We start from the raw sequence: 27,938 nt of genomic DNA, 5'->3' as shown, positions 1-27,938 counted from the left end.
CTCTATGTAGCCCTGGCTGTCTGCAACTTGCTCTGTAGACCAGGTGCTCCTCAAACTCAGGAGATCGGCCTGCCTTTGAACTACAATCCCCAGGCTTGGAATTAATATGCATTTTTCAGGCTTAAGGATTTATTTATTTTGATATTTTTTCACCACTCTATTAAAGCCAACTCTTCCTTTAAAACGTGATCAATTTCCAATTATAATTATATCTATTTTAAAAAATGAAATGGAACTCTTGTAGCCTAGGCTAGATTCAAATTCTCTATGGAGTCGGGGCCAGCCTTGAACTCCTGATCCTTCTGCCTCAACTTCTTGAGTGCATTGCCACATCTAACTTACCTCTTGTTTAGAGTTATTTTCCTCTGAAGGTGGCATTGCTCCCCATTGCCATACAGCGCCACCTTGTGGGAGGAGGGGGTTTGACTGGAGGCATCCCAATGTTTAGCTATGAAGGAATCTGCCAAGAATTATGTTCTTACATTACATCTAACATCTTAATCATGGTTTCTGACTTCCACAATAATACTTGCCTTCTGTTATGTGAACTAAGTCAGTGGGTAAAGGGGTAAAGATTCTCTTATCTTTTTTGGGAAGAAATCTTGAAGATAAAAAGTCAGACAAACACGTATTCTTTGGGATTCAAAAGTCCTTCAAAGTCATAGAATGTGGGGACTTATGTAGTCCATGCCCTATGTCTGGTGCTGATCCAGATACTGATACACAGCTAAGACTGGCCGGGATCTCTGATCTCGGGAAATGAAACAAGCATTTGAACAGCTCCCTGAGCTGGGAACGAGTCAGATAACAGACGGGGCTCCTTTAGACAGGCAGGTGAGGGAGAGCTCTGGTAAGTGCCAGGAGGGGCTGTCACAGCTCTGAGGAGCTGAGTGGAGTGGTTCAGTCCAGCATCAGAGCAGTGTTTGTGTAGGTGAAGTAATGTACCTAATGGCCGAGCTGCAGCGGACTCCAGTCAGGCTGCTTTGCAGAGGTCGGAGCTCCAGCAGTGACAGTGGTGATGTGACCAGAGACTGAGTATATTGTCTTCTTATCTCTTAGCATTATTTACTTTATGTATATGAGTGTTTCCCTGCATGTATGTATGCATGTGTACCATGTATGTGCAGGAGGCTTCAGAGGCCAGTACAGGATATCCTGGTACTGGAGTTTCACAGACTGTTGTTAAATGCCGTGTGGGTGCTGAGACTTCACCCCGGGTCCTCTGCAAGAGCACCCAATACTCTTAACCACTGAGCCATCTCCAGCCTACTAGTATTTTAAGTCAGTACACGGAGATGTAACATAACATGTCAGACCCAGAAGGAGCTTAGAGTCAGTCCTCCGGTGCACGGAAGAGCTAAGGGTCTTTCAAGATGGCTGTGTGTACCCACCTTGATGGATCCTTTCCATGGTTTCTGTGAGCTTCTTACTTATCACTAGCTAAAATTTCGTATTAAACATACTAAATTCTTCCAGGTCATTTATCTTTGCTATCCCGCAGTTCCTTTTCCATAGGAAGTGAAAGTAGGACAGAGCTAAAGCTTCTCAGAGCAGAGTCAGAGCCATTGCCCTAAAAGAAACCTCCTCAGAGTCTGCCAGGCTCCTTCCGGGAACTGAGAGCCAGCAGTGAAGGAAAGCCCTTCCCATCAGCATCAGCAAAGTCAGCGCACAATTAGGGAGAGAGCTTGAGTCTCAGTCAGGGGTTTGTGCTACCTAAGAATTGAGTTCCCTTTCGGAAAGTCGAGTCCACTTTCTTTTTTTAAATGGTTTTTATCAAGCCTTTATTATATACACTATAACTAACTTCAGACATAGCAGAAGAGCACATCAGATCCATTACAGATGGTCGTGAGCCACCACGTGATTGCTGGGATTTGAACTCAGGACCTCTGGAAGAGCAGTCAGTACTTTTAACCACTGAGCCATCTCTCTAACCCTAGTGTCCACTTTATAAAACAGCTTCTGAGGTACAGTTTATGTGCCATAAACTTTGCCTGTTTTAAGCCAGATATTTGGTGGCCTTCAATGCCATCAGAGGCAGGTGGATCTCTGTGAGTTTGAAGCCAATCTCGTGCACATAGTGAAAACCTGTCTCAAAAATAAATAAGCGAACTTTAAGTGAACAGTGTAGTAATCCTCAGCACAGGTAGAAAGCTGCAGAACCACAGCCTGTCGTCACTCAGAGCACTCTGTCTCTTTCTCTAGCCAGTCCAACCCCGGCAGCCAGTCTTCCCACCTCAGCAGAGTCGATGGCTGTAGACATAAGCAGGGTCATACATTATGTGTGCCTTGTTTTGGGTTTTGTTTTGGGGGTTGTTTGGTTGGTTGGTTTTGTTTTGGTTTGGTTTGGTTTCTGGCCTCTTCCACTTGTATAATGTGGTCAGAATTTATCCAACAATAATCTGTGTGACGGAAGACATTTTCTTTATTGATAGGTGATAGACTGTTTCTTCTGTAAGATAGAGTTGTTTCTTTAGTTGTTATGAATGAACAAAGCCGCCATGAACATTTCTGTGGAGTGCTTTGTGAGGACAGATGTTACTTCCCCCAGCGGATACTGAGAAGTGGTACTGCTGGACCACATGGTTAATCTGTGCTTCATATCGTTAAGAAACTGCTGTGTCGTCATTGTTCAGAATGGCCACACCACTACACGTCCACCACGAGTGTGCAGGGTTCCTATTTTCCACATCCTTGTTAACACTTATAGTACCTGTCTTTTGATTATAGATACTACTTCTATTTTTGTGTCTGTGCACATGTATGTTCATGTGTATGTCAAGTATGTTTGTGTGTGGGGTGCATATGCTGTGTATATTCATGTGTTTGGATACATGTATGTGTGTGTGGAGGGCAACCCAGGGGGTGCTCTTTGAGGTGCTGTCCAATCTTTTACTTTTTTTTTTTTTAAAGATTTATTCATTTATTATATATAAGTACACTGTAGCTGTCTTCAGATACACCAGAAGAGGGCATCAGATCTCTTTACACATGGTTGTGAGCCACCATGTGGTTGCTGGGAATTGAACTCAGGACCTCTAGAAGAGTAGTCGGGTGCTCTTAACCACTGAGCCACCTCTCCAGCCCTCTTTACGTTTTTTAAATTGTTGTTGTTTGTAGTTTGCAAGGCTCTCCCTGTGCAGTCCTGGCAGGCCTGGAACGCTTAGAAGTTCTTTTGCCTCTGCCTCTGTCTCTGCGTGAGTACTGGGACTAAAGGCGTGTGCCACCACACTTGGCCACCTGGGGACTGGGACTAAAGGTGTGGACCACCACACCTGCCACTTTGCTTTTAGAGATGTAGTCTGTTGCTTGGTCAACAAGCCCCAGTGTTTAGGAGTTGTTGCCTCTGCAGTGCTGGGCCCGCAAGTGTGCTACCGTGCCCTGATTATTCTCCGTGACGATTTGCCAGAGGTCCTCTTGGCCTTGGTTTTTGATGTTGAGACAAGAGTTTTACTGTGTGGCCCTGACTGGCCTGAAATGTACAGTATAGACTGGACTGACCTCAAACTCACAGAGCCCCTGCCTCCAGATGGCTAAAATTGAAGATGTGCACCACCATACCTGCTCCCCCTTGTTTCTGAAGGTCGATGAAGGATTAATGAAAAAACTTTGGAATGTTTTCTGGGCAGAGGTTCTCAACCTGAGGGTCATGGGCCCTTTGGGGGACACATATCAGATGTCCTGCATATCAGGTATTTACATTAAGATTCATAACATACACACATGCAGAGAAATATTAATTTAAAAATAAAATGAGGGGATGGGAAAGGCTTCTGTGTATTTATCTTGAAAAGTGAGCTTGCTACAAAGCGTCCGGTTTGGAAGGAAAATAATAAGACGAGAAAGTGCCATTCTGTATGGGAAAAGCTTCCTGTGTTATATCTTGAAATGTAGTTTTGCTACAAGTGCGTCCCATTTGGAACGAAGAGATTTCGCAAAGAAAGTGAGATTCTGTATGGGAAACATAGAGAATTTAGCTCAGTGGTAGAGCACTTGCCAAGCACAAGGCCCTGGGTTCGGTCCTCAGGTTGGGGGGGGATAAAATAAAATAAATGAAACATTTGATCTAAAAGAGACTTTTGTCAATGCATGAGATAGAGAATGAGTCCAGTTCCCCCCCCCATGGGAAACATTCACTTACAATGTAGCCTTTTTCCTACTTGGTTTTGAAGCATTGCGTTTTTTTTTTTTTTTTTTTTTTTTTTTTTTTTTTCCTTTTAAATGGGGTTGATTATGAGATGTCAGCTTGTTCGTTTCTATCTTTGCATTGTGTGTTTTTTTATTTGCTTAGTTAACTTGTACTGGGGGAGAGGTGCTGGTGTGGGCGTGTATGTCCTGGGGTGCAGATATGAGGGCGGTCAGAGGACCATGTTGGAGCCGTCCTTTTACCTTGCGGTCCCCAGTCAGACTCAGGCTGGACTTTGGCTGTTGGCTTGGCAGCGGTCTTCTCTACTGAGCTCTCTCACCGCTCTACTATGTGATGGTTTTCCTTTTTAGATTTTTAAAACTAATTTTATATGTGTATGTGTGTGTAACACACATGCCAGTGCCCACAGAAGTGCTGAGGAGAGCATTGAGTTCCCTGGGGCTGGAAGCTGGTGTGTGGGAGCTGGGAGTGCTCTTGACCACTGGGCCATCTCTCCAGCCTGAGCTGTGTCTGCTAGCGGGAAGTTTAAAGTAGAAAGCTCTTTATACGAGGAGTCTAAATTGTGCTATTAATCTTTTCTCTACAGATGATATTAACCGTGTTCTTGAGCAACAATGAACAGATTTTAACAGAAGTTCCTATAACACCTGAAACTACCTGTCGAGATGTCGTAGAATTCTGCAAGGAACCTGGAGAGGGCGGCTGCCACCTGGCCGAAGTGTGGAGAGGAAGTGGTATGTCAGGCTGTCCGGTGCTAGCCACATACAGCTCAGGGCTCAGTTGGAAACACTGCTGTGACTCCAGTTATCTGTGGTAGAAGGCAGCTCATGTAAAGGAAACCGTGAGTGGGATAGCTCAGTGGTGTGCTCGTGAGTCCTAGCCTTCTGTAATGGGGGTTCTGTGGATCAGACTCGAGTCACACTTGGTGCCAAGCATCTGACTCATCTTGTTGGCCCATCAGCAACGGTTTTTAACGTTTTTGTTTTTGGTGTGTGTTATGTTGTATTTTATGGTGCTGGAGATGGAACTTAGGACCTTACAAATGCTCAGTATACACTCTACCAAAGAGCTATACGTTCAAGAGCTTCTGTTCAACAACCCTTTTCTGTTCTAATAACATCAGGAAGATAGCATGTGGCGTAAGTGGTAAGTCCTCCACAAATAGTATTAAACTGAAAATAGTAAAATCCTGGCTCTTATATTAAAAGACTTGTTAGCAAGCAGGCAGAGAAAATTCTCAAAGACAATATGATTAAAGAAGAAATCTAAGCTGGGTGTGTTAGTGCATGCCTGTCTCCTATAATTCTGGCACTTGAGGTGAAGGCAGGAGGATCAGGAGTTCAAGGTTAGCTTCTTCCACATAGTTTGAGGCCAGCCTAGGACCTGCATGAGACCTCATCTTGAAAAGACAAAGTAAGAGCTAACAAGACAATAAAGAGGGGTTGAACCTAGAAGACAAGGAAGAAGTCCACTGCACACAGGTCCTGGAGCGTAGGGAGCTGGAAAGCGGCTGTGCAGATCTCAAATAGGAACGGCATATGAAAGTGATGCTTAGAGGGAATATGCCCGGTAGCTGAGGTGGGCAGCGAGTCCACATTGGATGCTCAGAGAGTCATCGTCCATGAGTGTGAGGTATCCAAAGGAAGTGTTCACCCAACTCTTAGAGACAGGTTATTGTGCGCGGGTGGAGTGAGCAGCTCGGGGCTAGGGTGACGGCCCAGGGGGGCACTCACCTTCATTTGCAGAGGACACAGGTTTGGTTCCCAGCATTTAATGGTGGCACACGATCTCTGTCAGTCAGGTTTCACTGGATCCAAGGTCCTTTTCTGACCTGCAAAGCCACTAGGTACACAAATAGTAGTGCACAGACATACTCGCACATAAGATACAAGCAAATATTTAAAAAATAAAATAATAAAACCCAAACAATTTCAAGTAAACTAGAGCCTGGAGAGGAGCTGCAGCAGGAGGTCATGGGGTCAGAGGAACCTGAACTGCAAGGTGACACACTGTCTCCAAAGCAAAAGAGTGGCAGTGATGGTGACAAGCAGAAAATAATAATGGCAGCAACAGTGTGGCACATAGGCTCTCTCTGATGTGAACAAATGATCTTGAGATTCCCAGAAAATGTCCAAAGGGGATGCAACCTTTTCCAGAGTCATGCATTCCGGTCTAAGCTGATTTGTGACCATTTTAACATGAAGTACCTGAAACATCCTGTCGCCGTATGGGCACCTTCACAGCCTTGGATGACAGCCTTGCTAGTCAGGGGCTTCAGCTACTCTCTGAGGTGGGGCTCCTTTCCCTTATATGCCCCCCAAATTTTCCCTCTTTCACATGTTTAAAAAACGAATCATCCCCCTTGATATAAGCAAAGTCAGTTAGGAAACGAGATGACCACTTAATTCATTCATGAGACAAGTATAAATTCTGTACCAAAACTGAGCAAGAAAAGTATAGACTAATCTTAGCTTGAGTGTTTTGAGGCAGTGTCTCATGTAGCCCAGATAGGGTTCAAACTCCTGGGTGACTTAGAGCTTCTAATCCTCTTCCCTTTCCGTTAGTGCTGGAACCATGCTACCTGTGCAGTGTAGGGCAGACGGGTTTCCACAAGCGAGGCAAACATTCTCCCACTGAGCTGCATCTCCAGCCCCCTTATTTTGAACACAGATGAGAAAATAATAAAGAAATATCAGCTAATGCATTTCAACAGCAAGTTGAAAGGTTGTGGGACATCGTACAAGTCTGTTATAGAGGAGCATGCACTTGGTCCAAGTGCATTAAAGATCAGCGTTATCATTAATTACCAGTTGAGTAGAATGGGTTTCTCCCTAGTCAATAAGTGACCCCTTTGGAAGCCTAAAGTAAAGCTCACACGTGTTAATTTTGGCTCTGACTGAAGAAGCACATACCTGTTAGAACCAGAGGAAAAAGAAGTGTTCTCCGTAGTCTTCTGCCCAAACATGTGACCTCTTAGAATATCAGACAAACTCTAATTAAGATCATCCTGCAAATGCCTGTCTGCTTCTCTGCGTTGTCACCGTCCTAAAGAACAAGGACTGAGGAACTGCTGAGACCAGGGAACTACGCAGTTGCATATGCTCTCATGGATGAGATTCTATACAGGAAGGAAGTGTTAGCGAGAAGCTGCTGAAATCCAGATAGAGCCAGTAATCTACAGTGGTCTGCCAGTGCGAACTGCTTGGTTTTGAAAGCTCTACATTAGGGAGACTCAGATAAAGGTATGTAGTACTGCCTTGGCAGTTATTCTACAGTGTGGACTAAAATCTCTTGACAAAGTATCTCACTAGGTAGCCCAGGCTGACAGGACCTACCTATCCATAAGGCTGACTTAAAACTTGCTGTCTTCTTAGCTCTGCCTCCCAAGTGATGGGAGTATAAACATGGCATGTAATAGTTTAAAATTATTAATATTTCAGAATAAAACATTTTTGAGAGATATGATGTGGGAACTTGAGAGATTATTTCTCAGTAATTAGGAATGCTTGCTGCTTTTGCAGAGGCCCAGTGTTCAGTTCCTGGCACCCATGTTAGGTTGCTGACAACTTCCTTCTAACTCTAGCTTTAGAGGATTCGGTCCCCTTTTCCAGCCTCCATGGGTACCTGAGTACCCCTGCCCATGCCTATACTCAGACACATACACATAAAAGGAGTCTTTTAAAAAGATAATATGGGGGTTGGGGATTTAGCTCAGTGGTAAAGGCCCTGGGTTCAGTCCCCAGCTCCGAAAAAAGGAAATAAAAAAAAAAAAAAAGATAATATGTGGGGGAAACAGAAACTCTAGGTTCCATAAATGTGAGCTCGGTGTCAGAGTGCTTGCCTTATTTATGTGAGGCCCCGAGTTCAGCCCTCAGACAAAACCAAAACAGTGGTGCTACAGAGGAGCAGATTGCAGTGCTCAAGGCCCACAGCAGCCTCACTGGAAACAGAGCTAGTGAGACAGAGGTGCATCGGGGCACTGTCCCCTCTCGGACGCTGGAGTTCCTTTGCTGTGCTAACGTTGTTGTGTTTGTACGTTGCCCCGTTGTGCTTCATTTCTCATTAATTCTACTTGTTTATTAAAGTAAAGTGTGGTGCTTGTAATGTTCTTGGATTCGTGGAGGGGAGGGGAGTGAGAGCAAGTGTGGGGTCTGCTCTGGCGGTGTCCCTGTCTTGTTTCTGGAGTGAACTGTAGTCTTTCTCCTAGAGCGTCCCATCCCCTGTGACCACATGATGTATGAGCACCTACAGAAGTGGGGGCCTCGCAGGGAAGAGGTAAAATTTTTTCTTCGCCATGAGGATTCTCCAACTGAGAGCAGTGAACAAGGTCGGTAAATGCTTTCTAAAACCTCCCTCAATTCTTAACTTTGGTCATATTCGTTAATTTTAGAAAAGATTAGTCACACATTTTCTTCCTGGACTCAAAATTGTCAGGACAGAGAATGTGCATTCCCGTGCCCTTGACCTCTGCGATGCAGACTTGAGTGTGTCACAGCTGTAGGCGCCGGCTCTCGCTTTCTCACAGGGCATTGTGGGTAAGATGATGCACTCGGTATGATAATGTGTAGACATGCAGTGTATGAAGGTATTAATATTAATAAGTACCACATGTGTCAAATGTCCAGTTTTTAAAATTAAACCTTGAAGTAATAAAAAGGTTATGAGAGATGTTTCTAATTTTAGAGTGGACCAGGCCTTTCTCAGTATCACATCATACCATAAAGACAAGCAAGTATGCTACTTAAAAACAAAGCGAGGCATGGCGGTACACACCTTTAATCCCAGCACTCAAGACACCTGGCAGGTGGATCTCTGAGCTCCAGGCCAGCCAAGGCTACATAGTGAATCCCTGTCTTCAAAACAAACAAAACCAAACAAACCAGCCAGGCATGGAGGCTCATGCCTGTAACCCCAGCCCTCAGGAGGCAGAGGTGGGGGGATCTCTGTAAGTTTGGGGCAGCCAGAGGTACTCAGAGAAGTCCTGTCTTGAACTGTCCCCCCTCAAAAAAACTCAAAAAACAGTAAAACACCATTACCACTTGCAGCAACAACAAAACAAAACAACAAAAAAATAAACAACAGAAAGAAAAGAAAAACCGATGGCAGTAAGCATCCTGACAACATGGATGGGTATATTTTCATTCCCAGGTAAGGAAGTCTTAGAGATTTATATGAAAAAAAGTTTAGTAGAGAAGCAAGAGACCCTGTTTCTAAAGAAGTACGTACGTACACGCACACACGCATACACACACACATTTATACATACATATGTACATACATACATACAAACATGCATGTAGGCAAAGCACAAAGCTGGGCCAGAGAGAGATGGCTCATCAGCTAAGAGCACTGGCTCTCTTGCAGTGAACTTGAGTTTGGTTCTGAGCACTGGCTGGTGGTTCACAACCATCTCTAACTTCAGTTCTTGGGAATCTTCTTTCTTAAAACCTCCTTAAACTCAAAGCACATACATAATTACATACATTCCTGTATGCAGAACACATAAAATGAATTAATCTTAAACAAGAGAGCACAAGGCCTTTCAGCCCAACAGTCTTCCTGTGGAAGTCCTACGTTCAAGCCGTTCCTGAGTCTGTACAAAATGAGGCTCACGCTGTACCCCGAGGGACTGTGAGCTACAGGCTGTCCACACGGTAAAGTGCTCTGCAGCTCTAATACTAAAGACACCGTGCCCAGGCCTGGACTTGTGTTCAGTAGAGGAAACCTGATGCCAGGCAGTGTGCATACGGTATTAGTGCTGCCCTGTGTGACTCAGACAAGAGTGACCGTGTTAGCACACATGCTTGTATGTATGTGAAGCAGCTTTGGAAGGACATGTGAAAAGCGGGCATGTTAGCTTTGGCGAAAGGAACAGGACAGGAAGTGGCCAGTGTTAATTGTAGCCCTGTCTGTTTCTTTTGAATTTTGAACAGTAGAAATATATACATATTTAAGCTAAATTTTGCAGAAAATAAGGTAATTTTTTCCTGATACATAAACACTGTAGAGTTAGGAGATTTTTATTGTATTAACAGTGATTATGGATGACTTTTGATATTAATTATAAAATAAACTCAAAAGGAGGCAATTTTATAAAGGATTCCTGTACTTCAAGTTACCCTCATCCATTCATTCATTCATTCATTCATTCATTCATTCATTCATTGAGGAGGGTTTTCTCTGTTGGTCCCTGCTATACTAGAATCTCTATAGACCACACTGGCATCCAAAGTGCTGGGATTAAAGGTGTGTGCCACCGTGCCCGGCTGCTGTTCTTTATTTGTATTTTGTATTAAAAGGAATTATTCCTGCTAGCTGAACTAGTATTTGCTATAAAATTATATTTCTTGTTTCTTTCCTGCTAGGGCCTGTCCTGGCCTTTAGAGTGAAAGGTACTGTGGGACACAGCATTGGACAAAGGCCAGAGGCTGGGGATCTCTGGCTTTGTAACTCTCTCTGACTGTTCTGTGCTAATACATGCGGGATTCTTTTCTCTTACTGTATTGTACTAATAAACCCTGGTTTCTTTTCCCTCTGACTCAGGGGCTCACTGGCCAGGCAAGAGCGTTGGAACTCATTAACTTTTTATGAGCCAGAGAGAAAAGAAAGTAAATGAAAGAAAATCGTTGATACAGACACGCATGTGCGCGCGCGCACACGCACACACACACACACACACACACACTCACTCACACTCTGGTCAGGCCAAACACCTCATCAATTCCAAGTGTTCATGCATACTTACATGCATACATACACATATACCTACATATGTATGTATATACATACATATAGACAGATATATACATTTGTTGAATGGGGCTGAGCCCCAAATGCCACACTCTATCTGGCCTTTTTATACCTTCTCAGACAAACGTTCTTTATAAAGTTACCTCACAGATGAAATGTTACACAGAAGGGGAGTCGCAGAAGGATGTAGATACTGAGTTCAAGGCAGGGTGTCATTCTGTAAGCTCATTATCAGTTCAGAGCAACAGTTTCATGTGGCCTAGTTTTATCATAGTGCACACCTGCGGCCTCATCCTTGGACCTGTCCTAGAATGAATGTTTTTCCTTGATCACAAGTCTGTCCCAAGCCTGTTTCTCTTCTTAGTGCAATTGTGAAAACTCATTGTGTTCCTTATTATGCAGCCTTTACTTACTGTTCTACGGGGGGTGGGGGTGGGAGGGGAGGACACTCTATTCTTTTTTTTTTTCGGAGCTGGGGACCAAACCCAGGGCCTTGCGCATGCTAGGTAAGCGCTCTACCACTGAGCTAAATCCCCAACCCCAGGACACTCTATTCTTGATTCTAATGTTATTACATCTTTCTGGCAAAACAACTAAAACCATCTCCTTAAATTTTCTTCTTAAAATTTGAGGGGTGGGATTTAGCTCAGTGGTAGAGCGCCACCTAGGAAGCGAAGGCCCTGGGTTCGGTCCCCAGCTCAAAAAAGAACCAAAAAAAAAAAAAAAAAAAATTGAATCAAATCAGGAATTCTGTAAAATCATTAATTTATCTAAACAGCATTCATTCACGAAAGTTCATCTCTATGCTGATCTGCAGGGAATTTGCTCAGTAGGGTGGCTCATGCCCAGGCATCCTTAGGCTATAATAACAGGAAGGGCAAATCAGCAGCAAGGAGCAGTCCTGGGATGAAGTCTCTGAGGACCCGCATCTCAGAGCTCACCCACCACAGCCATGCAGAACAGTGGCATCTCCAGAAACACACTCACATGTCTGTAGCCTTTCCTAGGTAGCTCCTGACACATTCTCTTTTTTTGTTGTTTTTTGAGACAAGGCTTCACTCTGTAGCCTTGGCTGGCCTGGAACTCAATATGTAGATCAGGCTGGCCTCAAACTCCTAGAGATCCGCCTGTCTCTGTCTCTGAGTATTGGACTTAAAGGCAGGTACCACCATGCCTAGGACTTAAAGTGCAGTTTTTTTTGTTTGTTTGTTTGTTTTTATATTTATCTTATTTACTTATTTATGTGTATGGGTGTTTGCTGACATCTGTGTCTGCATCACATATGTGTCCGTGCTTTCTGAATTAGAAGAGTGTCAGATCCCCTGGGACTTGTAGTTACCGAGGTCTATGATCCACCATGTGGGTGTTGGGGAATTAAACCCAGAGTCTGCAGAAGAGCAGCCAGGGCTCGTAAACACAGACCTGCCTGTCCAGCCCCAGTTAAAACACTTTTGATAACAAGTCAGTTTCATGCTTGAGGACGCGTGTGCGTTTGTAATTAAAATACAAGAAGCGACACACGCAAAGACTGATTGGAAAACATTTTTAGCTGTGCTGTCTTGGACTTCTTGGCCTGGTACTTTATACTTACTGTCGATAAATATGCAAATAAGTGAAAAACCGAAGGGTTGGTTGTTTTTGTTGTGTTTGTTATTTTTTTCTCTTTTCTGGTGGGGGGGATAATAGCCGAGAGCCAAAGAGATGACTCAACAGCTCTTGTTCCAGAGGACCTGAGTTCAGTTCCCAGAATAAAGATCAGGTGGCTCACATTGCTGGGAAACCCTAGTCTTCTGGACCCTGAACACTCGCAGTGAACGTGCTCATGGCCAAGGGCGCACGAAAGATAGAAAATGTTTTTGAAAATAAAAAAAAAAAATTGAAAAAAGACAAAAAATATTTTTGGGACTGGAGAGTCCTCTCAGTGCATAAGAGCACGTACTGCTTCTACAGGGGACCTGAGTTCAGTCCCCAGCACCCAGGCAACAACTGCCTGTAGCTCCAGTTCCAAGGGCCCCCAGTGCCCTCCTCTCCTGGCCTCATGAGTCCTGCCCTCATGTGTGTAGGCCCACACAGCAAGACCTGGTCTCAGAAAAACAATAATGGTGATGATTGTTTGAAATCTAGAAGTGAGTTTAGTACTCATCCTTGAAACTCTCAAAAATATAAAATAAAAATCCAGAAGATAGCTGACAATGTTTCCTGTGGCTTACCGTTGAAAACGACAGCTGTCCATGGTGGTGGGAATGGCGTGGTGGGAGAGCTGCTCCGGCTGTGGTGTCAGGAGTGAGGCACTGCTCACACTCAGGAAGCAGAACATGCGTGCTGGCCTTCGGGGAGCGTCTTCCCGGGCTTCCCACCTCTGTCAAACCTTTCTCAATCCCCCTTCCTAGACACACAGTGTTTTTTGAGGTGTTTCTGACCCAGTTAACAGTGGAAGAACTATCACAGTGTGCTTCAGCCTCTCATCTCTTTAGGTGTCCGTCAGAGCCAAGAGCAGAGAACGCAGAGAAACGTTATGAATGTTCCTGGAGAGAAGCACACTGAAAATGGGGTAAGTCGTGGGAACTAAGTGAATTGGTTCTGTATGTGTGTACTGGTCCTGTGTGTATGCAGGTACTTGAGTTCGTGAGCCTAGGGAAGTCAGACGACAACTGCAGTGTTCCTGAGGACCTGTCCACCTTGGTTTTGAGAGCTCTAACTGGCCTGGAAGTTTCCAAGTAGGCTGAGCTGGCTAGTCAGGGAGCACAGGTCGGCCTGTGTCTGCCTTCCCAGCACTGAAACAAAGCAATGGATGGAGCATCTGGCCCCATCTCTGTGGTGCTGATGCTCCGATTAGTGCCAGGATCGAGGGACAGGGTAGGTGGAGGGAGATCGTGTCTGAGCAGTTGAAGGGAGAGGAGGGGCTCCCTCAGCACTCTGTGGCATTGGGCAGTCAGTTTGATGTTGCTGTTAGGTCACGTGAAGATTTTGTTCTTAGGAACACTGCATGCATCGAGAGAACGAGGGGATAGGGAACATTTAAGCCTGATCTTTGGAAGTTTTAGTTTTAACTTTTTCAAATATTTTAAGACTAGAGGATTAGTTTATTTCTTTCTGCTCTACAACTAACTAGACATTTAACCTTGGGCAGGTGTGTGTGGTCTTGTTAGATGCTGGTGATTATGGTAAGAAGGCCGGATGGGGCCTGGCTGTACACTGCTGCACGGTTTGCACTCCGGCTACAGCTGCCTCTCCCCTTCCAGCAGGTTACTGACATGCCGTTTTTGTGCTGTGAATGCACAGTTTGAGAGTCGCTTATTCAGAGGGTTTCAGATCTCATGGCTTCTCAGACTGGAAATACTTGCTTAGGCTTCATCGATCGACTATCTCTAATCCTAAAGTAATGTTACAGCTTTAGGAAGTGTTGGATTTTGAGCTTTTCGATCTAATCTGAATTGCCACTGCCACCGCCTCCTCTTCCTCCTAAGACTCAATTTTATGTATAAGTGATTTGCCTGCATATATGTATCTATCTATATATGTGCACCATGTGCATGACCAGTGCCTGTGGACACCAGAGGAGGGCTCTGGATCCCCTGAAACTGAAGTTTCAGACAATTGTTAGCTGTCATGTGAGTATTGGGATCCAAATTCAGGTCCCCTGCAAGAGCAGGAAGTGCTCTTAATTGATGAGCCATCACTCCAGCCCCAAATCTCTGCTTCTTTGAACTTGTTTGAATCACATGATGCCCATCTTTGTAAAAGAAGGATAGTAGCCTCCTAGTCCATCGTTTCCTTCTTTCTAAATTTTAAGCAGTATATAGCTTAGATTGTCAGGTCGACAATAATTATATACTTGAATTCTCAGTAGTTACCATTTTAGACTTTGTCAGTAGAGTGTTCTAGGCTATAGTTCAGTTGTTAAGAGTATTTGCCTAGCATGTATAAAGTTCTTGGCTCCATCTCTACCACCATACAAGCCAAAAATGGTGTCATATGCCTATAAGTTCAGCAGCGAGGAGGTAAAGACAGGAGGGTTATTAGTTCAAGATCATCCTTGGCTGTACTGTGAGTTCAAAGCCATCTGGGATAGATGAGAACCTGTCTGAGAAAGAGAGAAGCCGGCATGGTACACCCTTCAGATAGAGCTACTGAGAGGCCGAAACAGGTGGCTCTCTGTGAGTCTGAGACAGAGACAGACCTGAGGCGAGAGAGGGAGCAGGGAAATAACTCAGTAATAGTTCCGTTAAGTCTTATAGATAGCCATCGTAGAACCTGCCTTAGTTACTTTTCTGTTGTGAAGAGACATCATAATGAAGGCAACTTACAAAAGAAAGTATTTATTTGAGGGCTTGCTTACAATTTTAGAGGCTGTCCATGACCATCAAGGTAGGAGCATGGTGGCAGCATGTGGCTGGAGCACTAGCTAAGAGCTTGCTTCCTGACCTGCAAATTAGAGGCAGAGAGAGTAGGACTACACCTAGCAATGGCTTTTGAAACCCTAAAGCCCACCCCCAATGACATACTTCTCTAACAAGGTCACACCTCCTTCCACAAGACCACACCTTCTCGTCCTTCCCAAAGCATTTCACCAGCTAGGGACCAAGCATTCAAATAAATGAAGCTGTGGGGAAGCCATACTCATTCAGACTACCACAGAGACAGATTTCTAGTTTGTTATTAGACAGAATGTGTGTGTGCATGCACACATGTGTAAGTATATGTGTGGTGTGTGCACATGTACATATACGTATTTGTACAGGTCAGAAGACAGCTATAGGTGTTGGTCTTTATTTTGTTGTCCCCTGCTGCATACAGCAGACTAGCAGGCCTGCTAGCTTCCCAGGATCCTCCTGTCTCCCTCCTAGCTTTCTGTAGGAAACTCTGGGTTACAGCTGTGCTCTACATAGACGAGCTTTTATGTGGGTTCTGAGGGCTCAAACTCAGGTCCTCACACTGTGGCAAGTGCTTTACCCACCAAGCCATTTTCACAGCCCCATAAGTTTTTCTATTTGGTTTCAATGTCGTATTTCCTTTGTCACTCATAGCTGTGCCGGTGTTAAGGTGGATGTTCCTCTTCCTCACACTCCAGTCTCTAACAATCACTTCACAGTCCTCATCTAACTTTTTTTTATTCTAAATCTGGAGGAGTTATGCAGAGACCTCTTAACTGTTTCAGGAAGTCAATCTGTCTGTGTGTCTGTAATCTTTCTTATCTGTCTCTGTGTTTCTTCCAACCTCCCTCCCTCCCTCCCTCCCTCCCTCCCTCGGTCCCTCTCTCTTTCATATTCATTCTTACCCACTTTTGTGACAAGGCCTCACTGTATCCCAGGCTTACCTCAGACTTGCTGTATAACCAAGAATGATCTTCACTCACTCCTGCTCCTCCTGTTTTCACCTCCTGAGCACTGGTTTTACAGGCCTGTACCACACCTGGCATCTCGTACTCTAGGATTTCCTGACACAGCTCGATGTGGCAGCACAGGCCTGCATTTCAAGCACCTGGGAAGTAGAAGGCAGATGGTCTGAGTTCAAGCTCATCCTGGGCTGCACAGTAAAGCTCTCAGCTACCTTGGGCTGTATAGTGAGACTGTCTCAGAATGGATGGATGGATGGATGGATGGATGGATGGATGGGTGGGTGGATGGATGGATGGATGGATGGATGGATGGATGGATGGATGGGTGGGTGGATGGATGGATGGATGCATGCATGCATGCTTGGTGTAATTGTGATTCTGTGAAGTGGCTCTAAAACATTTCTTATGTGACTGTTTCTGTGTGTGTGCGCGCGTGTGTGCGTGCGTGCGCGCGCGTGCGGGTGTGCACACTATAAGAGTATGTGGAGGCCAGAGGACAACTCAGGGAGTCAGTTCTGTGCTTCTGCCCTGTGGGTTTCAGGGATTGAACTCGGGTTGTCAGTCTTGGAGGCTGATGTCCTTAGCTGTTGAAAATCCTTTTGAGTTCTAAGATTGATCATGATCTGAGCCCCAGGGATGGTAACATAAATGAATGATAGATGGGATAATATTCCTATGTGTAATAAAGGGAGAAGGCTAGTTTTGATAGGTCTGTGATGTTTTCTTCCTTGATAAAATTGTTTGTTAGGAGCAACAAGGTTTAGACCTGAAACTAAAATTAAAAGTGTGTTTATGGAGCTGGAGAAATGGTTCAGCAGCTAAGAGCACTGGCTGCTTTTCCATAGGATCTAGGTTCAATTCCCATCACCCACACGGAGGCTAGCAACCATCTGTAACTCCAGTTCCAGGGGATCCACAGCTCTTCTGGCTTCTGAGGGAACTGCATTCATGTGGTGCACAGACATACAAGCAGACAAAACACTCAGACACATAGAGTAAAATAAAAAATAAAATAACTTTTTAAAAAGTGTGTTGTAAGCTTTATAAGTGCTTGTAACTAGAGGACGGTCTGAGACCCTGTGTAAAGAGCTGACTGCTGCAAGCGTCACGTCAAAGGCGGTCTGTGACTCGATAGGCGGTCTGTGATTCGACAACGCGCACCTGCCCGCCTTTAACCTGCCCTGCATGGCCGTGTAAAGCCCTGCATTGTCTCCAGAGCACTTTCACCTGCATTTTTTTAATAAATCTTTTTATTCTTTTTTTTAAAACTTTTATTTTTTTAAAGATTTATTCATTTATTATATGTAAGTACACTGTAGCTGTCTTCAGATACACCAGAAGAGGGCATCGGATCTCATTACAGATGGTTGTGAGCCACCATGTGGTTGCTGGGAATTGAACTCAGGACCTCTGGAAGAGCAGTCGGGTGCTCTTAACCACTGAGCCGTCTCTCCAGCCCCCACCTGCGTTTTTAAATTAACAAGATGTTAGAAATATTTTCCCCACGATTTCTGTGATCCGGATGGAGCAGTTGCATCTTAGATGTTCTGCTTGTGAGCTGAGACTAGAAGGAGCAGACCGCATAGCAGCCGTGAGGGAGACAGGCCGCGTGGGTGGGTTGGAGTCGGCAGGAACTGAACTGCTGTGAGTCATGCCCACTGCTGCTCAGGCAAGGGCTGGGGAAGTTCTCTCTACAGCCTGCAAGTCACCAGGACAGACACCAGGACAGACGGGCTGGTCTTGGTGCTGGCTGACTGTGCTGTAAAGATACTTGGTTTACTCTCTTGTGTGCCCTGTGTGGGGCTCTGACGATCGTGGGCTCTTTGATTCCATAAAGTGCTCGCACGTATGACTCGATTTGAAAGGACACAGTGCATGGAAAAGCGTGTTCTTGGTAGAGTCCTGGATGTCCTCAGCCAGCCCTGCTGAGAAAGCCACCTCCTATGTACTCACATATGTCCAGCACACTGCAAGGCTAGTACAGTCTGTCTCTTCTAGCTGTTACAAGTGCAGCTCAGATTTAGGTCTATGATCTATTTTGAGTTAATTTTTGGGTATGGTATAGGTAGAAATCCAAATTCATTCCTTTGCATTGTTTTATCATTTGATTAAAAACACACTCTCCTTTCACCTAAGTTGCCTGACACTTGATCACTTGAATATTGATGCCAAGATTGACTGTGGAAGCAGTTACTAGTGTGGTCACTCGGTGTTCATTTTCTGTGTGGTACTGAGGACATGCTCGTGCATGTCAGATGACACTTGTCGAGGAAAGTAACCTAGACGTTAGCTACTGCATAGAGATGAGGCAGGAGCATAGAGGTGGGGCCAGGCCCGGGTTTACCTGCCTCTGCGGCAGCTTGTGCTTAGTCTGCCCTGTTGTGGGTAGATGCCTGTTATTTCTCCCTCTTGCCTGCAGTTCCTGTCACAGCTGACTGGGTCGCTCATCCAGGTCACTTCTAGCTCAGGCTTTGCTTGGTAGCATCTGTCCCCAGCCGCTTCTGCACAGGTTTTTTTTTGTTTGTTTGTTTGTTTGTTTGTTTTTTCTTTTTTCTTTTTTTTGGGGGCTAGGGACCGAACCCAGGACCTTGCGCTTCCTAGGCAAGCGCTCTACCACTGAGCCAAATCCCCAACCCCTCTGCACAGGTTTTGATGCTCCACTTACACCTGCGTCGTGTGGGTGGACAGTCTGTGGTGTCAGGGTCTCTGAAGGAGGTCTGCCTGCCTCAGTTTAGGGTTGCTCAGTTTGAACCAAAACAGGGAGGCTGACAGGTCCATAGCTTTGGTAAGACGTCCTGATCTGATCTTGAACCTGCAGGACAGTCCGAAGGCAGTGCCCACAGCAAGTTCACCGTCTCCATCATCTAGACTCGGTCTGTCTCCCTGTCTGTGTGCTTTCGGATCTTAACAGTCCCCCAGTACAAAACAGTTTTCATACATGTGAGACACAATGGAAAACGTGTTTCTGTAGGAACAGTGTATGTCTGCCGCTTTGGCTGGGAAAGGAAAGCAGCAGCCACAGGACGGGTAGCCTGCGGGTGTGAGGCGAGGACCCGTCCTTTAGACATTCTTCTGTGTGCTTTGTCCTGTGGGTAGGTTGGACTCAGCATGGACTTCAAGAACAACAATGTATCTTTAGATAGGGTTGCCAAGACAAGAGAGCTTCAAGTCAAGAGACAGACTTTGTGCCCAGTACAGCAGAAGCACTAGATCCAAACACTGCCAAGGCCGGTCTGAGTGTCCGAGCCCCACGCACAGCTCAGAGCTCGGCCCTTGGGGGGGTAAACTACCAGTGGGTTTTTATATCTAAAATGATAACAGCAGAATATCGCCTTTTTTTAATGGGACTGATGAATGTAGGGAAGCGATGCTTTGGGGACTGCATTGTTTTATTCTCTGCTGTTGTGAAGGAATTGCCTGGCAAAACTTAAAAGGAGAAAAAGGGCCAGGCGTTGGTGGCGCATGCCTTTAATACCAACAGAGGCAGGCGCATCTCTGTGTGTTCAAAGCCAGCCTGACCTACAGGGGAAGTTCCAGGACAGCCAGGACTACCCAGAGAAACCCGCCTCAAAGAGAGAGAGAGAGAGAGAGAGAGAGAGAGAGAGAGAGAGGGGGGTGATCGTAGTCCACACACAGGAAGAGGGGCCTAGGTATAACCAACCCCTCAGAGCCAGCACTGCACTTTCCAGCAGGGCTTCACCTGAAGGTTCTATAACATCTCGAGCGGCCACCACCTGTGACCCAAGTGTTCAGTGCAGGACTCACACCATAACAGAAGAGCCTGGGATAGTTCACCTGAAGTCACCAGGGTCAGCAAACGTATGCAGCACACTTTATTCTTCCCTCGAGCAGCTCCGGCATGTGACAGACAGACAGACAGACACCTCCCAAGCACCAAGGTGTGAGCCCCAGTGTCTGGCTTTTCTTGTCCTACCCCAACTCCCACTGACTCACTTGGTTTTCCAGCCAGGCTCCCTGTACTTGTGTGTTTGTGTTGGTGACCCAGTGAGGTTAATTAGGCTCACATGAGCACTGAACAGTTATTTCAGGAGCAGGGCAGTTTACCAGTGGCTACTGCCTCAGCAGCCATTAACTGTCAGTAACTCTCGAGGAAGGCTTGTAGTCTGGTGAACCCTTACCCATCCCTGACAGGATGCTGGCAGGCCCACGTCTCTGCAGTTCCTTTACAAGTAATCAGAGCTGCTGTGAGGACAAGAGCTCACCAGGCACGCCATGCCCCAAGTCAGGGTTCTACACCACTTTCTCTATCCCCAACTCTTACCACCTTTGTTCCTCTTCTTCACAATGCTCCCTGAGCCTTGATTTGGGTAGTGTAGAGATCCCATTTATAGCCAAGCATTCAATTGTTGCTTATTCTCAGCCTTTGGGCCAATCATGAATCTCCACAGTAACCATTTACCATCGCAAACTGAGCTTCTCTAACTGAAACTCAGCAGCACTGACCTCTGGGCATAAACCTAAGTATTTAGAAGGCAGGGTGATGGTCACAGGATGTCTATTAGCAAGACAGCAGTATTAGCTTATCCTCTAGGGCCTATGACTAAGCTATAAATAGCAGGCATGAACTCGCTCCACAGAGCAGGCCTCAGCTCCAGTCAGAAAGCAGTGGGTGGCCCTGTGACTGTCTGCAGTATGGTCCAATAAGCACATCCTGCCTGGCAAGTCAGTGCTGTGGGGCGCAGGTCCACAGCTAAGTGAAGCTGCTGATTTTGCTCTTCAGAGCCTGTGCAGGGGAACTTTATTTTTGGTAGAACGTGCTTATGTTAAGAAGGAAGCTTCTGTCACTTGACAGCTTTAAGTACCTAATTTTTATGGACTGGCAAGATGGCTTAGAGGGCAAAGGTGCTTGAGGAAAGCATCTTCCATCTGTATGTGGGAAGGAAAGAGCTGCCTCTTTAAATTATCCTGATTGCCCATGGCATGTGTGCTAATTAATTAACTAATTAATGTAAAATATCTAATTTTAAAGAGACTGGCTCCACATTGCTCTATCAGGATCTTTAGATAAAAGAATAATATTCAGGGGGCTGGAGAGATGGCTCAGCAGTTAAGAGCACTGACTGCTCTTCCAGAGGTCCTGAGTTCAAATCCCAGCAACCACATGGTGGCTCACAACCATCTGTAATGGGATCTGATGCCCTCTTCTGGTGTGTCTGAAGACAGCGACAGTGTACTTACATATGTAAAATAATCTTTATAAAATCTTTATAAAAAAAAAGAATAATATTCAGATAAGAATGTTGAACAATTCTTGGTTTGAGTCTGTTTCTGGAGCTTAAAGTTAGCTCAGATAATCCTAAGAGCTTAGGAGGAGACAGAGCTGGTAGAATTTGGGCTGGAACCGGAGAGACGGCACAGCAGTTAAGAGCCTGTTGTTTCCGAGGACCCAGATTCAGTTCCAGCCCCAACACGGCTGCTCACAACTCTTTGACTCCTCGGGCCTCTGTGGGATGCACAGACAGACATACAGGCAAAACAGTCATACACATAAGATCAAATTCCAAATTAGACAGACAATCGTAAGAGGTTAAAAAGTTAAAAGGGATCACGTGTGTGTGTGTGTGTGTGTGTGTGTGTGTGTGTGTGTGTGTGTGTGTAAATGTACAAGTAGGAAGTAGTTAGTGAGGGTCCGAGGGGTGCCATACAACACAGCCTTCCTGGCTAGAAGGGAAGGGCTCAGAGAAAGACCAGGCCCTTCGACTGGAACTCTGCTGCTTCTATGGGCTACCTCCTTGGGACCCATCCTTCCCTCTCCCACGGCCCTCTCCTGGGTCCTCACACCCAGCTCGTAGACGTGAAGGATATGTGCACAGTGCATGGAGCACATCTGAGAGACGGCGTCTTGCCTGTGGTGGGGCTTAGTGAGCTGTGTTCTGTGTGAAGGGTAAGAGTGCAGGCTGGCTGCACCCTTGCTTTCCCACCCGTGAGGTGGAGTGCCTCTGGCAGCTGCCTGGTGAGCCTCTGAGGCCCGCCCGCCCGTGTGGGAAGGGTACACGGCCAGTTCTGTGCTCCACCTCTTCCTTCTCTGTGGGGCCAACCACATGCACTGTCTGTCAGGTGGGCCATACAGAAGGTTCTTAGTGAATATTTGCATTTTGGAATCTATCTGTGTTTCAGTTTCTCTAGAGCAGGTGAGAGTGAATGGGGGTGGGGTCGTCTGTACGTTTACTCTTCTGGTTGTCTTTAACTGTTTGCCGCCTCCTTTGCTCAGATACACCTGATAAATCCAGATAAAACCTGATAAATCCCTCCTCAAACCAGAGGAGCTTCAGTTACGCACACTGGCAAATGTCGTGTAATACTAAGTTTTTATTAAATATAATATCTGAGGTTTATGCATTAGAAAAATAGTATTTAGAAAAATATACTTGTTATTTACCTTTAATAAAAGTAGTTGCCAGATAAGATAAATTGTTGTCCAGAAAAAACTAAGTTTTATTCTTCCAATTCCTTGGGCACCTATCTAGACCTGAGCTGTGTGTGAATTCGGGCACTGAGAAAGGTCGTTCCGCAAAAGGCGGCTGTTACGTACCAGTGAGTGCTCTTGTTCTCCACAGGTTGGGAACCCACGTGTTGAACTTACCCTCTCAGAACTTCAAGACATGGCGGCCAGGCAGCAGCAGCAGATTGAGAGTCAGCAGCAAATGCTGGTTGCCAAGGTACAGTCAAGGAGACGTAATTCACAGTGTGGGTTTCAGCCGTTAAGGTTGAGGTGACCGTCATGGGTGAGATGGGGCTGTGGCAGGACAGTGAGCAGTGTGTGTTGTCGCGTCTGCAGTGGCACGCGTGCCTGACCCTCCATGTTGGAGTTGCATCAGAGCCTTCGGTACACGTGCCGTACAGAGTGGGATGTGACTGATCGAACCGAATGGCAGAGAGAATGTGGCAGTGTCCCTGGTGTGGTCTCCACCATGTAGTAGGTTTACTGTCCTGGAGGAGACTGGCAGTCTGATGACAGCTCTGGCGGAGCCTGGAAGACTGAGAGCGGGTAACAGAGGGCCCTCCAGTGCTTTCCCACATGGAGCATGCTGAGCTATTACAGTGTGGGGCATTGTTACCCCAAGTCCTGCTTTTGTGGGTAAACCCCAAAAGTGGGTTTGGGGATTTTTCTAAATCATGGTCTAATCAGGCTTTGAAAATCAACTAGAAAAAAAATCAGAGCTTCTACCCATCCCTCATGGGGGCTATTCATGCTAAAAATGTTTTAAAGTGTTTCTACTTTAAAGAAATCCTCTGAACAGCTGACCTTTAGTCCCAGTATTCTAGAGGCAGGGGCAGGGGCAGGGGCAGGGGCAGGGCAGGGGCAGGGGCAGGGGCAGAGGCAGAGGCAGAGGCAGGGGCAGAGGCAGAGGCAGAGGCAGAGGCAGAGGCAGAGGCAGAGGCAGAGGCAGAGAGGCAGAGAGGCAGAGGCAGAGGCAGGCAGATCTCTGTGAGTTCAAGGTTAGCTTTATCTATGAGTCAAGTTCCAAGACAGCCAGGGCTACACAGAGAATCCCTTTCTCAGAGAACAAAAGGCCTCTGAACATTCTAGCTTGGCTTATTGCCTCTATTTTGTGTTTCTCTTTTATATGTGTGTTTAGGTGTTGGTGGCATGCGTGCCATGGCATATGTGTAGGGAAAAGGACAGATTCTTGAGTTGTTTCTCTCCTTCCACCATCTGGGTCCCAGGAGAGGAGCGAGGTTCAGGTTTGGGGATCAGTGCCTTACCCATCTGGCTGACCTGTCTGTCCTCTCTGTAGAGTTACTCAGTCAACAAGTGACTAGTCTAGTCTTTCTCACTTACTGAATGTTTTGTTCACTGTTCTGACTGCTTTATGTAAGTGAGAACTGATTGTACTGTCTTAAAAATACATCTTCAATAAGATGGCCAACAAGACAACTCCTCCTGATGACCTGAGCTCCGTCTCTGGGATGCAGATGGCGAAAGAGAGCCGCATCCTGTGGGTTTTCCTCTGACCTTTACTTGCACATAAGGCACACATGGACCCACCCACTTATACTCACACATTGTAAAATGAGTTGTCTCAAAGCTTATTGGACCTCAAGAATAAAAAAGAAAACCCGGTACTGTAGACTGGAGAGAGAACTGAGCAGGTGAGGGTAACTGCTGTTTCCCAGAGGCCCACATTCATCTCCCAGCACCCATCAGACAGCGCACAGCTGCCTGTACTCCAGCTCTAGAGGATCTGTGCCTTTCCTGGCCTCTGTGGGCTCTTGCACACACACACACACACACACACACACACACACACATATACATACACACATACACACACATACATATACATACACACACATACACACACACACATATAATGAAGAGAACTTTGTAGATTCTTTATACAATATAACAAGTTAATGTTCAGTCTGAAATACTTGAGCATGAATTTCTGCACCTTAGTGTACTCTAATGTAGTGAGTAGAGCCTGTGGATTCATGCGTAAGCCTCTTCTCTCTTGGGTGCTGTGTGCACAGAGGGACCCCACACACTTACTGCTGACTCACTTTTAAGGCGTGTTTTCACATGAGGAGGAGAGAAACTAGTGAGAAGTGTTGCATGCATTTGACTGTAGGGTTGCTATTCTCTAAAACGTTTCACCATTTAAGGCACCATGAAGAAAGCAAACTGTCCCTTGGTTGCCTAGTGTGAGGTACAGATCGAAGGTTCATCTCTCGACCTTCTTTCCCTGTAGGACACTCGGCCATTTAGGAACTTGAGTTGGGATCCTTGGAGGACTTTGTAGTGTCGGGATCCCTGAGCAGACAGCAGGAGCAAGGCTGGTGGGACTTGACAGACACTGTGGCATGCAGAGGGAAATGCGGGAGCAGACCTAAGTCCCTTTCTTCGGCAGAGACCCCAGGATGAGCTGGACATGCAGATCAGTCAGGTCTGCCTTAGGGATCCCCCAGCTCAGACGTCTCACACATAGGGACGTCCAGGAACGTCAGCTTGTGTGGTCTGACTGCTCCAGTGTTCTTCAATTGGGATGCTGTAGAGTCCATTCAGGCTTTTTGTTTGTTTTTACTGTATAAAGGCAATCACAAGTTTCCACTTGCAAAGCTTAGATTTTTCATTCTTTATTAGGAACAGCGTTTACATTTCCTAAAGCAACAGGAGCGCCGCCAGCAGCAGTCCATTTCTGAGAATGAGAAGCTTCAGAAACTGAAGGAACGAGTGGAAGCCCAGGAAAACAAGCTGAAGAAGATCCGGGCCATGAGAGGACAAGTGGACTACAGCAAAATCATGAACGGCAATCTGTGTATGTGCTGCACGGGCCTCTGCACCCCACACCCGGGATAGGGCAAGGCAGACAGGCCAGTGGCCTGGCAGTCCCAGTGTCAACCAGATGACATCGTACACATTCTGAACTCTCACCAGCAGCAAAAGGGAAGGAGCTCACTGGCTTAACTGCCATCTTTAACTCTATATTCTGCTCCGAAAAAAAGCTGATGAAGTCCAAATGAGATTGTGTTCTAGGATGGTGTTGTTTGAATTCAGTTTCCTGGGTTCTGAAGAATATAAATCTAATTTGATGAATGTGTATTGGTTAATCAGGAGGTTCACATCTGTCTCCTCGAACTTAAAATTTGATAAACTATGGTGATTTTTGCATATCTATGCCATTGGGTTTGTCTTGGAATAGCTCTGGCCCTTTGGGTATGGTGGTGATGGATCGGTGTCAGGTTGCTCCAGGGGCTATAATGAGTAGTCTGGTTTTGTTTGACTACTTAAATTCCATCCATGCATTAAAATGGCCATACAGCCAGGCATGGTGGCACATACCTGTAATCCCAGCCCGTGAGAGGCAGAGACCATGCAGTAGGGCCTCATCCCAGCAAATGGTCAGTTACGCCACACAGGTGCTTCTGTGGACTCTGGGCTTGCGGTGTTTGTCTCTCAGTTGAGCTAATGCCCGTTCAATGGTACAGCAATAGGTAAGACCCTCACAACAAAGCTTTTATCTTGCTCTCTCGGATTCTAAGTGTTTTGACCAAACTAGATCTTGAACTGATACCCCAAAAGAGTATTCAGTTACTAATAGGAGCATAGTTACTGACTTTGTGACTAGTCACATCATGGATTTCAAAGCCCGTTGGGTGTTACTCCTGCACAGGAAATCTAGTTCCAGAGTCCTTCATCCCTGGCTCTTGGAAGGGAAAACTCTTGTTTTGGATTATACATATACTTCATCTTTATTACTTTATTTTTATGCATATTCTTTAATCCAAGGCTTGCACTAAATAATACCAGAATTGCATGTAATGACTAGAAATGAAAACAGAGTATGTCCTTTAAATAACCATCTTTCTCTTTTGGTAATGACAGCTGCTGAGATTGAAAGGTTCAGCGCCATGTTCCAGGAAAAGAAGCAGGAAGTTCAGACTGCCATCTTACGAGTCGATCAGCTCAGTCAGCAACTAGAAGATTTAAAGAAAGGAAAGCTGAATGGGTTCCAGTCATACAACGGCAGGTTGACAGGGCCAGCAGCAGTGGAGTTAAAACGACTCTACCAAGAGCTGCAGGTAAGAGCCCGGGTCTGGGATGGTTAAATACAGATATTCTCCTTCTGACTTAGTCCTTAGGATGTCGTGGGTGTTCAGAGCCTGGAAACAGATCCATAGATCCTACCCTCATAGTAGTTCTGACTCACCTACATGTAAACGCCCCCAAAGGGCTCACTCTTAGTGCCTTCTCGGTGCAGGCTCTGGCTTTGGACTTACTTAGGGGGAGACAAAACAGTCAGATTTCAGTCTTCAACATTTCTACCTCCCGGCCTTGGAGAAATGGTTCAGAGCTTTTAAGCACTCACTGTTTTTGCAGAAGACCCACATTCAGTTCCTAGCTTTGCTAAGCTAGGACTGTCAGCGAAGTAAGCACTATACTTAGACTTTAGGGTTGTCTTTGTGACCCTCCCGTCACTTCCATAGCTGAAGTTCCTCATTCAGTGCCCTGGGGTGTGCCTCCTGGATTCTGATAGAGCTGCTGCAGGGGCTGCCCCAGGACTCAGAGAGTGCTGTTGGCCCTTGTCCTGCATGAGCTTTGAGGAGGATGACTAGTTGAAAATGTTTGTCATATTTTTGGTCCATAAGAACTCTATTGGGCAAGAAGAACATGGGCAATCTGCATATATGTAAGATCCTGTCTCAAGAAACAGAGACTGAGATGTTGGTCAGTGGGGGAGTTCTTGCCTGCCATTATTTATCAGGCCCTGGGTTCAGTCCCTGGCAACAGAACTCAGGCAAGCAGAAGCTACTGTGCACTGGCTCCCCTGAGGTGCCTGCCACAGCGGTAGGTGGTCTCTGCAGACACAGCACCAAGCCAGCTCCTTCCCCCCCTCCATCCCCTTCTCCTTCTTCATTCCCTGGAGGTGAGAATTTGACCTTTCTTTCGGTCACTCTTCCCCCTTCCTCCCTCCCTTCTTTCCATCCTTCTGTTTGTTTTATCACAGAGTCTGTCTGCGTAGTCCTGGGATAGCGTGGACCTCACTCTGTAGACCAGGCTGGCCTGGAACTCAGAGATGGACCCGCCTCTGCCTCCCTGCCTCTGCTGGGACTAAAGGCATGTGATACCATGTCTGCCTAAGAATTTGACATTTTAACTAATATAAATATAGTTTTTACTTTAGAAAGTACCCCACTTTATTAAAATAAACATTCTATCTATAAATTCTGTTTTCCAAA

At 45.8% G+C, this 27,938-nt stretch overlaps 1 protein-coding gene across 2 annotated transcripts in view; it reads left to right on the top strand.

Moving 5' to 3' along the window:
* Ppp1r13b (protein phosphatase 1 regulatory subunit 13B) overlaps positions 1–27,938 on the top strand; it is a 71,209-nt gene that overhangs the window by 27,764 nt on the left and 15,507 nt on the right. For both annotated transcript variants that reach the window (XM_032908522.1, XM_032908521.1), the window contains exons 2-7: positions 4,734–4,881; positions 8,355–8,474; positions 13,372–13,448; positions 22,814–22,915; positions 25,342–25,516; positions 26,584–26,780. In XM_032908522.1, coding sequence (XP_032764413.1) covers positions 4,734–4,881; positions 8,355–8,474; positions 13,372–13,448; positions 22,814–22,915; positions 25,342–25,516; positions 26,584–26,780 — 819 coding nt within the window. The remainder of the gene's footprint in view (positions 1–4,733; positions 4,882–8,354; positions 8,475–13,371; positions 13,449–22,813; positions 22,916–25,341; positions 25,517–26,583; positions 26,781–27,938) is intronic.

The sequence above is a fragment of the Rattus rattus genome, chromosome 7 (genome assembly GCF_011064425.1).
Source record: "Rattus rattus isolate New Zealand chromosome 7, Rrattus_CSIRO_v1, whole genome shotgun sequence".
Lineage (NCBI taxonomy): Eukaryota > Metazoa > Chordata > Mammalia > Rodentia > Muridae > Rattus > Rattus rattus.
This window is presented reverse-complemented; position numbering and strand designations above follow the sequence as displayed.